This window comes from Engraulis encrasicolus, unplaced genomic scaffold, assembly GCF_034702125.1.
Source record: "Engraulis encrasicolus isolate BLACKSEA-1 unplaced genomic scaffold, IST_EnEncr_1.0 scaffold_44_np1212, whole genome shotgun sequence".
Taxonomy (NCBI): domain Eukaryota; kingdom Metazoa; phylum Chordata; class Actinopteri; order Clupeiformes; family Engraulidae; genus Engraulis; species Engraulis encrasicolus.
The window spans coordinates 74,311-90,000 of NW_026945753.1; the positions used below are offsets into that span (position 1 = coordinate 74,311).

The following is a 15,690-nucleotide window of genomic DNA, read 5'->3' on the forward strand; positions in this document are numbered from 1 at the left end:
AATCCAGTAATGTTACATTTCACAACACTCGCGACCTGCGATCATACGCGAGAAATGAAAAGAGGACATTTCCTGGGTGCGTCGCTCTTTTGACGCCGACCCCGGGGTCACCGGGTGACAACACCCAGGTCACAAGTGAATTTGTTGTTACTAAATACTAGACCTGCACTGACGTGCAATGGATATCCAGTGCTGTAAGCACCGCCTCTGGCGGTCAGAAGGAACGATATAGAACCATAGCAGCAGTGACGTGCATTCACACAAGTCAGAGTTACTCAAAATTTTCACTTACCACTGGCAATAGCTGCATTATTCTCCACAGATGACTCCTGCCTGACACCAACGGCTCCAATCACTTCTTTAACTGTGGGTGTGGAACACTCCACCTTAAAAGATTAAACAGCAACGTTCATGTTTAGTTTTAAAAAATGAAACGTGACTGTGCATGTATGCCATTATACACGTGGAGGAACTTCTGGTAACACACAGAAAAACAAAGTATGCAAGACACTCTATTGAGCTGCATGTGTGGCGCAAAATCAGAAAAAAAAACATGTTTGAAAGGACACTACAATTGATTAGGTCCACTCATTCTTCCAGTAGCAAAGCTCTAAGGTTTCTGCACACATTGCTCAGTGGCGCAAGGAAGCAGTCACTTACCTCACTAGTAGTGATGTCTGGTGTGGTCGTGGATGACTGACACTCTGATATTGGTTGGGACTCTGTGCAACACAACACAATAAGATATGGTTTTACTTTCCTCTTTTCATTAAACTAACATACAGACTGGCCAAAGAGTCACCACGGAAACAACGTCACACACACACCAAAAGTTGTTGGAGCACCTTTAGCATTACTGCACAACACATTTGGCACCGTCGTATTCTAAGACGGCAATGTCAAACTTCACCGGGTTCAAAGGTTCAAAATCATGGCTCAGTGAGCATGAGATCACTTTAAAACATGGATTGGCCACCATAAAGTTGAGACCTCAGCCGCAATGAGAATCTTTGTGATGTGTTGAAGGCTTTACAGCAGCGCTGACACTCCTACAGTCAATACAAAATCTTGGAGAAACTACACTCGAAGAGAAAAATCTAGACACTGGTTTTGAATAGTTTCAATAGATGTCTGCAAAGTGTGATCCGAAATCGAAGCTTAAGGCGGCCTAACTGTATATTAGTGCGACAGTTGTTTTGTGCCAGGCTGACGCTCAATTCACTTCCCAGACAGAAACTGCTACTCAATGCATCAGTGAACACAGAAACAAAACCATTTCAATACAACTATCACATGTTTCTCCGTGCTGAAAAACCACAGCAGCCGTGATGTTTATTCACAGAAGTTATTGTTACTCAATTTTCACTTACCAATGGACCCATCTGTGGAGAATAACGTAGCTGACTCCTGCCTGACACCAATATCTCCTATAACTTCTTTAGCAGAGGGTGTAACACTCTGCACCGTAAAAGATAAACAGCAATATTCATGTTAAGATAAAAAAAATAATATTGAAACGTGACTATTTATGCTATTAAAAAATAGGCACTATAGTGAAAGGCATGTTTGCCATCACTCCGCCCCACCCACTGTGCATGTATCCTAATATACACGTGGAGGAACTACTGGCGACACATAGAAAAGCAAGGTATACAAGACACTCCTTTGCTGTTTAAAGACATCACTGCGCAAACTCAGAGCATTGAGCTGCTTGTGTGTGACACGATCAGAAAAAGAACGTGTTTGAGAGGACTCTACGTTTAATGAGGTCCAGCCACGCTGGGAAACATACTACGCCCCACCCCCACCTAATATACACGAGGAAGAACTTCTGGTGACAAACAGCAATAGTGTCTTGCATACATTATTGACATTTTCTGTGTCTCAGTCAGCTACTTGTGTGTGGCACAATCAGAAAAAAAACATAGTTGAGAGGACACTACGCTTATGAGGTCCACCCATGCTTCCAGTAGCAGAACTCTAAGGTGCCTGACTGTTAAGTGGAGTAATGATCAGAAGCAGTGTTTGCGCTCACCTCACAAGCAGTGATGTTGGGTGTGGTCGTGGATGACTGACACTCTGATCTTGGTTGGGAGTCTGTGCAACAGAACACCGTAAGATATTGTTTTCCAGCATGGAGAAGCATGTGATGATTGTATTGAAATACACACACAAGTAGGCTAATCTTAATAGGAAAAGCAATCAGAGATACCTAGGCCTACGTGAGACAAAACACTGAAATAGTACACATAAAAAACACAAAATTTCATGTCTATACAATGACGGGGGGGGGGGGCTTTTGTCCACGCAGTGGAAATGTCTTGAAAACATATGAACTAATAGGCCCTATGCCTAAACGAACTACTAGCCTACTGATAAGAAGGTCCAGAAAACCCAGTTAGGCAGAAGGTCAGTCAGACTGTCCGGTAAGAAAAAAGTTTGCTTTCCAAGATCTGAAATCTCCACGAGCTCTTAAAGTGACAGTGCATACTTTTACTTCATGTAGGCCTAATTTCAGCTCAATATTTTAGTCTTTTAAATTTGTTACATAGGCATGGCCTATTATAAAACATTTAAAGCCAAATTAAATGATTCATCCTTTTAAACATAAATTCAACATTCTGGGCTATTGGGCTGCTGTAAAGATACTTTCTTTCCAACATCTTACAAATGTAGGCCTAGCCTACAATATATTGATGTTGGTGGTTTGATGATTAAGTAATAATCAAGATTTGGAAACATTACTTAACTGATTTTGTAATATTCACTATAGTGAATGACAATATAATCAACATATTATGAAGCATCAATGTTACACAGTAAATTTGTCAGTGTTAATTTTGCAGTGTTAAGGCTTATTAACACTATTGGAGTAATTCCAACACCAAATGGAGTGAGATGCTCTCCAGTGTCAGTGACAAATGAAGTTGTTAAATTGTTTGGAGTTAGAAGTACTCCAGAGAGCCCCCGCCTCCTCGAGGTGATGGAGTTTGTCTGCGCCATTGTATGCCCTAGTAACAGAGAACGTAAAGAGAACGTTTGACTTTTGGTTCTCTAAAGGTTGGGGTTATTACCAAACCAAAATCTACCACCTAGAAACGTTCCCTTTGGTTACAGTAAAAACCAAGCAATTCCTCCAGATTTAATCATTTACACAATCTTTTTTGTATTATTCCATTTCATTCATTTAACTCAACTTGGTTGGGTTGATCTAAGGTTTGGCTGTGCACACAACATCACACAAAAGATGTGTTGAGTGAAAGAAATAACTTGAGAACTTGTTACACCTTTGCCGGTAACAAGCAGGCCCCTCACAACCAATCTGTCCATCAGCGCCTGGCCAAACCTAATTACTTAGGGCTGGTATATCATGACTCAATTGCTTGCACCTGAAAAACTCCTAATCAATCTGGTCACATGGTACTCTTGAGCCTGTATATAAACCTGGACTGTCACAGTGCTTTAAATATTTGCCTGCCTGCTGGCTGGTCAGTATGGCACAGCATAGCGCTTGTTTACCTGCTTTGCAAGCAAGCTAAAGGCGCTTTTGGCTTATGGCATTTGTTAGCTACATCTTGTGCCTTGCTTTGGGAGCTAGTCAGTAACAGCACATGTTACATTGTTTGCTCCGTTGTGCACTTGATGTTTGCAAGCAAGCTAAAGGCGCTTTTGGCTTATGGCATTTGTTAGCTACATCTTGTGCCTTGCTTTGTGAGCTAGTCAGTAACAGCACATGTTACATTGCTTGCTCCATTGTGCACTTGAAGTAGATGGTATGGTTATATTTTAAACTTCATTAAGGATAACATTTGGTATTAGTCCCCACTATAATGTGTTCATACATGCTCAGCTGAAATTTCTCTCACATTGTGGTGCAGTTCAGCATAGACTGATATCGTCGGCTTGCTACCAAAACCGCCTAAGTCCGATTTTGGTCAAAATTAGATTTTTGCTTAAACTTACTCCCCTACCACAGCTGCATCACCCTGCCTTTCTGCCAGGGTCATTGATCAATCACAACAGTCACCAGAGTCAAAAATCTGTATGTATAAAGTCACACACTGCCTATGAGAAAATGAATGACCAGGGACGTAGCTATAGGAAGGACAAGGAGGGCATTTGCCTGTAGGCCTAGGGCCCTCCTGCAGGTGGCAGGGGTAGGGGCCCTATTATGATCTTGGCAGGTGGTATGGGGGCCCTATCTATTCATCCTGGGGCCCTGTGCACAATTGTTCTGCCAATGTGAATGACTTGGGTAACTTGACTTAGCCATTTTTGATGCAAGAAGCAGTTTTTTTTCTCTCTCTCTCTCTCTTCAAAGACAATGGCCATGTTTCAAAACTTCATCCTTAGACATCTGTGTGAGATAATCTTGTTAGCACAATAGTTGTAGCCTTACATTAATTTATGATTGTATCCTTACAACGAATTCAGTAATTATTAATCATGTGCTTTATTTGATGTTATCACGGGTTTGAAGAAGACTGCCATAAACTACATCCTCTCATGACAACCTGCTATTTCATACATTTATCTAAGGATTTATGATGTAGATTTTGGACAGCAATGGGTTGATGTCACTAGTGCAATACATGAATGCACACACAGTAGACTAACCAACTTCAATGTCATAAGGATCCAGTAGTATTTCATTACCACATTCTGAATGCCACGGTCATGGTGTTGAAGAGGGCGGGGCAAACTTCTATGACCAGGTTACCTCGGTCATGGGCAAGGTTGGGAGGGTGGGGCAGTTCTATGAGCATGGGAAATAGCAGAAGTTAATCAAAGATGATAAACAAGGAGGAGACAGTTCGTGAGGAGGTACAAGGACCAAAAGAAGTGCCCCACCCCTTCATCCTCCTCCATGACTGATGGGACCTCAACATGGAGATTGGAGGCCACTGCATGGCTTTCTCTGTGTGGCACTGCAATCTGGATCTGTCCTGATATGAGCAATGAATGTATTACCACTGTGGTAATTGCTCTAGCACAATGACAAAAAAGAGTTTAACTTTGGATGAGAATGTAAATAATGATTTCATTGAAAGCTAATATGACTGAAAGTGCTAGAAAGTAAAAGAAATCTGTGAAAATCTGTTGGTAGACATGAGATTTACCAGCATGCTAGATTGTTACAAGGTCTACAAAAATATTTCAATTATTCACCATTTCCAGGATTAAAGTTTTTTCCATTATTTTGAGTGATTACTACTTTTTGGGAGTGCACGCACCAAGCAATACACGGGTGTTAAGTGCAGGCGCAGACGCCGACCTTTGTTGGTCTTTTGTCATTCAGGATTAAAGTTTGGAATAAAAATAAAAAAGACTATCAAAATAATGTGCAGTCCATTGTTCTTGTTGTGCTGCATCAAATCATTTATTTAAATTGTTTTGTTTTCCTTAGGAGCCATTTCATGTTTGACTTGCAGCTTCACTCAAAATAAATAAAGAAAATAAATTAACATCTTAGACAGGTACTGTTTGTAGTGGACCAATGACACAGACATGATGACAGGATGATGCAGATGTGGAAGGGGAGTAAAGTTCTGCAAAAATCTCCTTTTGACCAAAATTATTAGGGGGGACTTACAATTGCTCTTTGCCCAGGGTCTCAGATTTCCTAGAACCGCCACTGATGTTTGGCGCCCCCTTTGGTGCCTAGTTTTTTCCTGTTTTCCGAAAACCCCAAAATCGGACTTAGGCGGTTTTGGTAGCAAGCCGACGATATGTAAAATATAGACATTTAACATGTTTTCAACAACTTTGAACATTATCTTTAGAGAGCAGTGTGGCAAGCTGATGCCAGGCGCAGGGTGTTTCAGTCATGGTGGAGGATGGGAGGTGCTTAATTACCATGACCAGGGTACCTCAACTATGGTGAGAGATAGTGGGGCAGGACCAAAACACATTCACAATAATAAACAAGGTTGGGGGAACATCAGGAGCATGTCTAAGGAACCAAATATGCAACCAACAAGGTTAAGGGAACCATATGGGAATGGCAAGGGAACAAACATGACATGAACAGGAATAAAGTGACGGTGAGAGAACAATAAGGGAACGGAATGGGAACTACACATATAACATTCTAGGAACGAAAATTAAACTTTCCTGCCAACCAAGTGAGAACGGATAAATAACCAAACATGACTCTCTGGGGACGTACCCAGAACTAAACTGGAACCAAGGGCTTGTGTTCCAGGAACCTGCTTAGAACTAAAAAATGTTAGTAGGGTGCTCCCCGAAACTGCTTTACTCTTTATAGTGTTAGCTTAACACTATAAATCTAACACCAGTGTTTAACACTGATCTGGAGCAGGACCAAATAGACACTAGAACAGTGTTAATATTAACTCTTTAAGTGTTATTTTAACACTACACAATTTACTGTGTACCCCTAAAATGGAGGGGGGTCCGACCCGCTCACCGAGGTTATTGGCTCTGCTCAGTGATATAGTGCATTTGCTCAGGCACCGAAAAAATTAGAGGGAACATTGGCTAGCAGGCGCCTCGCTAGATGCTGTGGATGTTATGGAGGGACTGTTTTAACGGCAAAGTGTGTGGAACATGAAATGCGCTAGCCTATATGAAATAACCTCGTGGTTAGGCTAATGGCGTCGCCCGCGGCGACCAAAACCGTCCAAACTTTTCCCCCTTGAGTTCCAAACCTTCCCCGCAACAAATCCCGACACAACAAAGTTCATTTTAGCCATGCTCAAGTCCAGAATCAGTATTGTATGCGTGTGCGTCTATGTGTGTGTGTCAACGAATGCGAGTGCTCCGTTTGCGCACCCCAGAGAGAGAGAGAGAGAGAGAGAGAGAGAGAGAGAGAGAGAGAGAGAGAGAGAGAGAGAGAGAGAGAGAGAGAGAGAGAGTCACTTTATGCGCTTGCTGTTGCCAATGCTGTCCGTGCGCATTCACAAACGGAGCGGTGAAGAGGGGAAGAGAATTCACATCCTCACAGGGACAAAGGTGAAAATTTGCTGGAAAAATGCGGCTTTACAGGAATTACGTGGCATCGTGAAATTATGCGGAATATCATTGAATTTGTATGAATCCACGCGATCGCTGAATAGCGAAAAACTGGAGGGACTGGTTACTCAAAATTTTCACTTACCACTGGCAATAGCTGCATTATTCTCCACAGATGACTCCTGCCTGACACCAACGGCTCCAATCACTTCTTTAACTGAGGGTGTGGAACACTCCACCTTAAAAGATGTACAGCAACGTTCATGTTTAGTTTCAAAAAATGAAACGTGACTGCATGTATGCCATTATACACGTGGAGGAACTTCTGGTAACACACAGAAAAACAAAGTATGCAAGACACTCTATTGAGCTGCATGTGTGGCGCAAAATCAGAAAAAAAAACATGTTTGAAAGGACACTACAATTGATTAGGTCCACTCATTCTTCCAGTAGCAAAGCTCTAAGGTTTCTGCACACATTGCTCAGTGGCGCAAGGAAGCAGTCACTTACCTCACTAGTAGTGATGTCTGGTGTGGTCGTGGATGACTGACACTCTGATATTGGTTGGGACTCTGTGCAACACAACACAATAAGATATGGTTTTACTTTCCTCTTTTCATTAAACTAACATACAGACTGGCCAAAGAGTCACCACGGAAACAACGTCACACACACACACCAAAAGTTGTTGGAGCACCGTTAGCATTACTGCACAACACATTTGGCACCGTCGTATTCTAAGACGGCAATGCCAAACTTCACCGGGTTCAAAGGTTCAAAATCATGGCTCAGTGAGCATGAGATCACTTTAAAACATGGATTGGCCACCATAAAGTTGAGACCTCAGCCGCAATGAGAATCTTTGTGATGTGTTGAAGGCTTTACAGCAGCGCTGACACTCCTACAGTCAATACAAAATCTTGGAGAAACTACACTCGAAGAGAAAAATCTAGACACTGGTTTTGAATAGTTTCAATAGATGTCTGCAAAGTGTGATCCGAAATCGAAGCTTAAGGCGGCCTAACTGTATATTAGTGCGACAGTTGTTTTGTGCCAGGCTGACGCTCAATTCACTTCCCAGACAGAAACTGCTACTCAATGCATCAGTGAACACAGAAACAAAACCATTTCAATACAACTATCACATGTTTCTCCGTGCTGAAAAAACACAGCAGCCGTGATGTGTATTCACAGAAGCTATTGTTACTCAATTTTCACTTACCAATGGACCCATCTGTGGAGAATAACGTAGCTGACTCCTGCCTGACACCAATATCTCCTATAACTTCTTTAGCAAAGGGTGTGACACTCTGCACCGTAAAAGATAAACAGCAATATTCATGAAAAGATAAAAAAAAATAATATTAAAACGTGACTATTTATGCTATTAAAAAATAGGCACTATAGTGAAAGGCATGTTTGCCATCACTCCGCCCCACCCACTGTGCATGTATCCTAATATACACGTGGAGGAACTACTGGCGACACATAGAAAAGCAAGGTATACAAGACACTCCTTTGCTGTTTAAAGACATCACTGCGCAAACTCAGAGCATTGAGCTGCTTGTGTGTGACACGATCAGAAAAAGAACGTGTTTGAGAGGACTCTACGTTTAATGAGGTCCAGCCACGCTGGGAAACATACTACGCCCCACCCCCACCTAATATACACGAGGAAGAACTTCTGGTGACAAACAGCAATAGTGTCTTGCATACATTATTGACATTTTCTGTGTCTCAGTCAGCTACTTGTGTGTGGCACAATCAGAAAAAAACATAGTTGAGAGGACACTACGCTTATGAGGTCCACCCATGCTTCCAGTAGCAGAACTCTAAAGTGTCTGACTGCTTCTGATCATTACTCCACTTAACAGTGTTTGCGCTCACCTCACAAGCAGTGATGTTGGGTGTGGTCGTGGATGACTGACACTCTGATCTTGGTTGGGATTCTGTGCAACAGAACACCGTAAGATATTGTTTTCCAGCATGGAGAAGCATGTGATGATTGTATTGAAATACACACACAAGTAGGCTAATCTTAATAGGAAAAGCAATCAGAGATACCTAGGCCTACGTGAGACAAAACACTGAAATAGTACACATAAAAAACACAAAATTTCATGTCTATACAATGACGGGGGGGGGGGGGGGGGGGGGGGGGGGGGGGGGGGGGGGGGGGCATTTGTTTTAGGCCCTATGCCTAAACGAACTACTAGCCTACTGATAAGAAGGTCCAGAAAACCCAGTTAGCCAGAAGGTCAGTCAGACTGTCCGGTAAGAAAAATGTTTGCTTTCCAAGATCTGAAATCTCCACAAGCTCTTAAAGTGACAGTGCATACTTTTACTTCATGTAGGCCTAATTTCAGCTCAATATTTTAGTCTTTTAAATTTGTTACATAGGCATGGCCTATTATAAAACATTTAAAGCCAAATTAAATGATTCATCCTTTTAAACATAAATTCAACATTCTGGGCTATTGGGCTGCTGTAAAGATACTTTCTTTCCAACATCTTACAAATGTAGGCCTAGCCTACAATATATTGATGTTGGTGGTTTGATGATTAAGTAATAATCAAGATTTGGAAACATTACTTAACTGATTTTGTAATATTCACTATAGTGAATGACAATATAATCAACATATTATGAAGCATCAATGTTACCCTTAAAATGGCAGGGGGCGGGGGGGGGGTCCGACCCGCTCACCGAGGTTATTGGCTCTGCTCAGTGATATAGTGCATTTGCTCAGGCACCGAAAAAATTAGAGGGAACATTGGCTAGCAGGCGCCTCGCTAGATGCTGTGGATGTTATGGAGGGACTGTTTTAACGGCAAAGTGTGTGGAACATGAAATGCGCTAGCCTATATGAAATAACCTCGTGGTTAGGCTAATGGCGTCGCCCGCGGCGACCAAAACCGTCCAAACTTTTCCACCTTGAGTTCCAAACCTTCCCCCCAACAAATCCCGACACAACAAAGTTCATTTTAGCCATGCTCAAGTCCAGAATCAGTATTGTATGCGTGTGCGTCTATGTGTGTGTGTCAACGAATGCGAGTGCTCCGTTTTCGCATCTGGAGGGACTGGTTACTCAAAATTTTCACTTACCACTGGCAATAGCTGCATTATTCTCCACAGATGACTCCTGCCTGACACCAACGGCTCCAATCACTTCTTTAACTGAGGGTGTGGAACACTCCACCTTAAAAGATGTACAGCAACGTTCATGTTTAGTTTCAAAAAATGAAACGTGACTGTGCGTGTATGCCATTATACACGTGGAGGAACTTCTGGTAACACACAGAAAAACAAAGTATGCAAGACACTCTATTGAGCTGCATGTGTGGCGCAAGATCAGAAAAAAAAACATGTTTGAAAGGACACTACAATTGATTAGGTCCACTCATTCTTCCAGTAGCAAAGCTCTAAGGTTTCTGCACACATTGCTCAGTGGCGCAAGGAAGCAGTCACTTACCTCGCTAGTAGTGATGTCTGGTGTGGTCGTGGATGACTGACACTCTGATATTGGTTGGGACTCTGTGCAACACAACACAATAAGATATGGTTTTACTTTCCTCTTTTCATTAAACTAACATACAGACTGGCCAAAGAGTTACCACGGAAACAACGTCACACACACACACACACACCAAAAGTTGTTGGAGCACCTTTAGCATTACTGCACAACACATTTGGCACCGTCGTATTCTAAGACGGCAATGTCAAACTTCACCGGGTTCAAAGTAGCTGGGTCTCTTACCGTCCAAAAAGGGCCTAATCGTTACGCGCTGGATAGAAGCACCAAAATCGGTGTAGACCTTCCTTAGGGTGTTCTCCATCATTTAAGAAGGGGTGCCCCAAATTTCAATGTCATTAAGGTCATTTTTATGGGGTAAATCCAAGATGGCTGCCCAAAACGAGCCAATAGTAGTAAAATGCTGTACTGCCTGGACATAATGGTGTTATGGGCCAATTCACCTATTTGTGTGTGATGTATACAAACTGAACTTTGAAAATATGTGCAAAACTTACCATGAAAACAATGTTATATATGTCTTATTTAGATTCAAAAAGAGGAAAATCATAAAAACCATGGTCAGAATGAGATCACTCTACAATTGAGAGCTAATTTCTGGGCAGTTAGCTATTGAACCAACATTCATTAAGAGTTTTAAAAACTTGCAGTGGGTCATATCTATAAAATCCAAAAAGAAAATTGTGGTTAGAAAATTTAGGGGAGAAGAGATAAACCCTTGAACTGGGCCACACATAACTCTCCCAATGTTAGCATGCTAGCATTAGCACGTTCAGACACTCAGTCTGCTCTTCAGACAAAGATAGATGGCAAACAATAATTTTAATCCCACTTACACACACACACACACACACACAAACTACTACTACTTCCTTAGGACCCCCTCAATCATTTAAGCCTATGAGTCCAACTGAAATATTCATATCAATCAAGTCAATAATACATGTAGGCTACATATCAAGTGTCAGTGACAGCTTGGATGATTTACTATAGGGCATTACAAAATAAAATGTATGCTGATGTTCAGATATGTATATCTCAGTCCTACGTGTACAATGGAGTGATAAGGGCATTTATGAATATATCATATACAGTATACAGTATATTGACAGATACTTTATATTTTAAAAGAGCAAAATGGTAACATGTCTGTGTTTCATCTACTTTTGGCTTAGATGACATGTTGGCTACCTAACCACTTAATTTATTGTTTGCTGGTTATTTGTTATTTGTGGGTGTGGTCTTTTATTTAAAACATGTCTGCCTGCCTTCCCTCTCTCACATACAGTAGGCTACTAAAATAGTCTTTCAAAAACTTAAAACAACAGCATGTGGAAATCCTATTGGCTTTTGAGGGCTAAAGTCAAAGTAGCCTAAAAGTCATCAAGACTATACTGTACTCTACTGTATTGCACTGTACTGTACTCTACTGTACTGTACTGTACTGTACTTTACTTTACTATACTGCACCGTACTATGTACTACTGTACTGTGCTGCACCGTACTGTATGCTACTGTACCGTACTGTACTATACTCTACTGTACTTTATTATACTGCACCGTACTGTATGCTACTGTACTGCACCGTACTGTATGCTACTGTACTGTACTGTACTGTACTATACTCTACTGTACTTTATTATACTGCACCGTTCTGTATGCTACTGTACTGTACTATACTGCACTGCACTGCACTGTCCTGTACAGTACAACTACATAGAACTGAAACATGTAGAGCATTCTGTGGACATGTACAATATTATGCAAAAGGGTGTAGTGGGAATGAGTTATGTTACTGTTACCACTCAAAATCTTGAAGGTTAAAAAAAGTCTTGTGGCATTTTGTTTTTTTTTTGGGGGGGGGGGTTATGACAGACTATCCTTCCTCCCAGACTATTTGTGTGCCTTGCATATCAAGAAAATGAGTACAGGTAATGATTTACTTTCATATTGTTTTTCTATATAGATATTTCTCCTATGGGTAAGGGTGGCACAAGACCTACGGTACATGTTGTCCATCAGCTGTCAGTTTTGATAGCAACTTAAGTACTCAATGATTACTGAGCTAACTAATACAACTTTTGGCACAAGTACTAGGTGAGGACTTGTCTGCAAATAAAAAAAAAAAACAATTTACCTCTGTCTTCTTACTCAATACTAAGAAATCATTTCCATTTAATTTAAACTGAAGCCACTGTGGCCTACATGTAGGCCTATATTGAGTAATCTGTAATGCCATTCTAAAGATGACTGAAATGCTCTCACAATATGCACAATGCCTTGTAAAAATATAGAATTAGGTGATCTTATGGGGTTCTTCATACATATGGAAAGGTCCTGTCTTTTACCCTCTCTCATACAAATAAAATAAGTTTATCTGTTAAGGAAATTAGAGGATGGAGAACCTGCTACCTAGGGCATCTTGCACTGACACTATCCCATTCAGATCGAGCATTAGGAGCAGTCTATTCTCACCATAGTTTTAGTGTGGGCAATGCTCATTTTAATTCAGACCAAGAATCTTCTCAAATCGTTCACAATGTTACATGCTGTCAAGCACGTAACCACAGACTCACCCATACTTTCACACTATGTACATTTTGTAGTTTTATCAATCTGGTCAAGCAGACTACCCTTGATTCATCTCTGCTGAGGACTATATTAACATTTTCAGCTAAGTATAATGCCATGTAATAACAATGTAATGCATTACCAACATGACATATTGTATATGACATGGTAGACATTTTTTTCCAGGGGCACCCCTTCTAGGATGTCTTCAAATCACTCAAGGAACATGTGTACCGAATTATATGCTTCTATCCAGCGCGTAACGATTTCTCGGCTTAGAGCTCCTACTAAAGGTTCAAAATCATGGCTCAGTGAGCATGAGATCACTTTAAAACATGGATTGGCCACCATAAAGTTGAGACCTCAGCCGCAATGAGAATCTTTGTGATGTGTTGAAGGCTTTACAGCAGCGCTGGCACTCCTACAGTCAATACAAAATCTTGGAGAAACTACACTCGAAGAGAAAAATCTAGACACTGGTTTTGAATAGTTTCAATAGATGTCTGCAAAGTGTGATCCGAAATCGAAGCTTAAGGCGGCCTAACTGTATATTAGTGCGACAGTTGTTTTGTGCCAGGCTGACGCTCAATTCACTTCCCAGACAGACACTGCTACTCAATGCATCAGTGAACACAGAAACAAAATCATTTCAATACAACTATCACATGTTTCTCCGTGCTGAAAAAACACAGCAGCCGTGATGTGTATTCACAGAAGCTATTGTTACTCAATTTTCACTTACCAATGGACCCATCTGTGGAGAATAACGTAGCTGACTCCTGCCTGACACCAATATCTCCTATAACTTCTTTAGCAGAGGGTGTGACACTCTGCACCGTAAAAGATAAACAGCAATATTCATGTTAAGATAAAAAAAATAATATTAAAACGTGACTATTTATGCTATTAAAAAATAGGCACTATAGTGAAAGGCATGTTTGCCATCACTCCGCCCCACCCACTGTGCATGTATCCTAATATACACGTGGAGGAACTACTGGCGACACAGAAAAGCAAGGTATGCAAGACACTCCTTTGCTGTTTAAAGACATCACTGCGCAAACTCAGAGCATTGAGCTGCTTGTGTGTGACACGATCAGAAAAAGAACGTGTTTGAGAGGACTCTACGCTTAATGAGGTCCAGCCACGCTGGGAAACTACGCCCCACCCCCACCTAATATACACGAGGAAGAACTTCTGGTGACAAACAACAATAGTGTCTTGCATACATTATTGACATTTTCGGTGTCTCAGTAAGCTACTTGTGTGTGGCACAATCAGAAAAAAAACATAGTTGAGAGGACACTACGCTTATGAGGTCCACCCATGCTTCCAGTAGCAGAGCTTAACAGTGTTTGCGCTCACCTCACAAGCAGTGATGTTGGGTGTGGTCGTGGATGACTGACACTCTGATCTTGGTTGGGATTCTGTGCAACAGAACACCGCAAGATATTGTTTTCCAGCATGGAGAAGCATGTGATGATAGTATTGAAATACACACACAAGTAGGCTAATCTTAATAGGAAAAGCAATCAGAGATACCTAGGCCTACGTGAGACAAAACACTGAAATAGTACACATAAAAAACACAAAATTTCATGTCTATACAATGACGGGGGGGGTGTGCTGTGTGTTCATGTTTCACCTAGGGCCCCAAGATGGTTAGCTCCGCCCCTGCTGCCACTCTTCGGCCGCGCTCTGAGTCTGATCCAATCTCCCAGAGTGCATCTTAATATGCGACCTTGCCTCCTCCATTCGCTTCTCGTCATGATGACATCACTGACAACAGCATTATATTTCAATATCTTGCAAAAGCTCAATTGTTTGCAATTGGGATGGTGAATGAAAAACAGTCCCTCAAAAGTTGTTGTGGCTAGGCTGACAGCTGGGACACTTTATCGTTTTCTCCACGGAGTAGGGGCCAGGAGGCGGGACGAGGAGACAAGCGCAAGTGGAGGAGGCAAGGTGGCATATTAAGATGCACTCCCAGACTGCGCATGTGGCCCTCCTGTTGTCTAACGACTAGGAAGTTGGCTATTGATGGCATCAAATATAACTTCCAAAACAGTAAAGGGGGGAGGTTTGGTCCGTTTACATTGTCGAGCTCACATGTCTATAATAAGTGCCATTAAAAACAAACATAAGTAATTTGCAAATCGCTCGCAAACGCCAGGAAACTTTGTGTGGCGAGGTAAAACAGAACGCCGGAAATAAAGCTATCTAGATGGTGAATATTTGGGGATACAAAAAATAATGCAAGTACGGAGTACTTTTGCGTGCAGTTTACCTGGTTTCATAAAGAATGCCTTTTGCATTCGGCGATTTTGGAGATGCTTACGAGGGTATGGACAAACTCCCTACAGCTCGGCCAGCAGCCAGCTCTTTGACAACACACCAGGCGTGTTTAAATTGTCAAGGGGCTAAGCGACACACAATAAAGTAACTAATTGGTTAAACGTATGACTTGCCTTTGATGCCTGAGTCACGTAGCGTCTAGCTCTGATAACAATAACAGAAATCCAGTCCGATGATTAAATGGAACCGGTGGGGGGAAGATTCACAACTAATAATCGTTCCGTGCCCATCCGCGTTCCCTTACACGAGAAAAGCA

At 41.7% G+C, this 15,690-nt stretch overlaps 1 protein-coding gene across 1 annotated transcript in view; it reads right to left on the reverse strand.

Moving 5' to 3' along the window:
• Positions 1-15,690, reverse strand: part of LOC134444082 (mucin-2-like) — a 31,278-nt gene that overhangs the window by 14,660 nt on the left and 928 nt on the right. Inside the window, exons 2-13 of the mRNA XM_063193548.1 lie at positions 14,632-14,644; positions 13,822-13,909; positions 10,449-10,510; positions 10,082-10,175; positions 8,863-8,924; positions 8,198-8,285; positions 7,486-7,547; positions 7,121-7,214; positions 2,036-2,097; positions 1,371-1,458; positions 661-722; positions 293-386 (exon numbers count right to left, since the gene is read on the reverse strand). Coding sequence (XP_063049618.1) covers positions 293-386; positions 661-722; positions 1,371-1,458; positions 2,036-2,097; positions 7,121-7,214; positions 7,486-7,547; positions 8,198-8,285; positions 8,863-8,924; positions 10,082-10,175; positions 10,449-10,510; positions 13,822-13,909; positions 14,632-14,644 — 869 coding nt within the window. The remainder of the gene's footprint in view (positions 1-292; positions 387-660; positions 723-1,370; positions 1,459-2,035; positions 2,098-7,120; positions 7,215-7,485; positions 7,548-8,197; positions 8,286-8,862; positions 8,925-10,081; positions 10,176-10,448; positions 10,511-13,821; positions 13,910-14,631; positions 14,645-15,690) is intronic.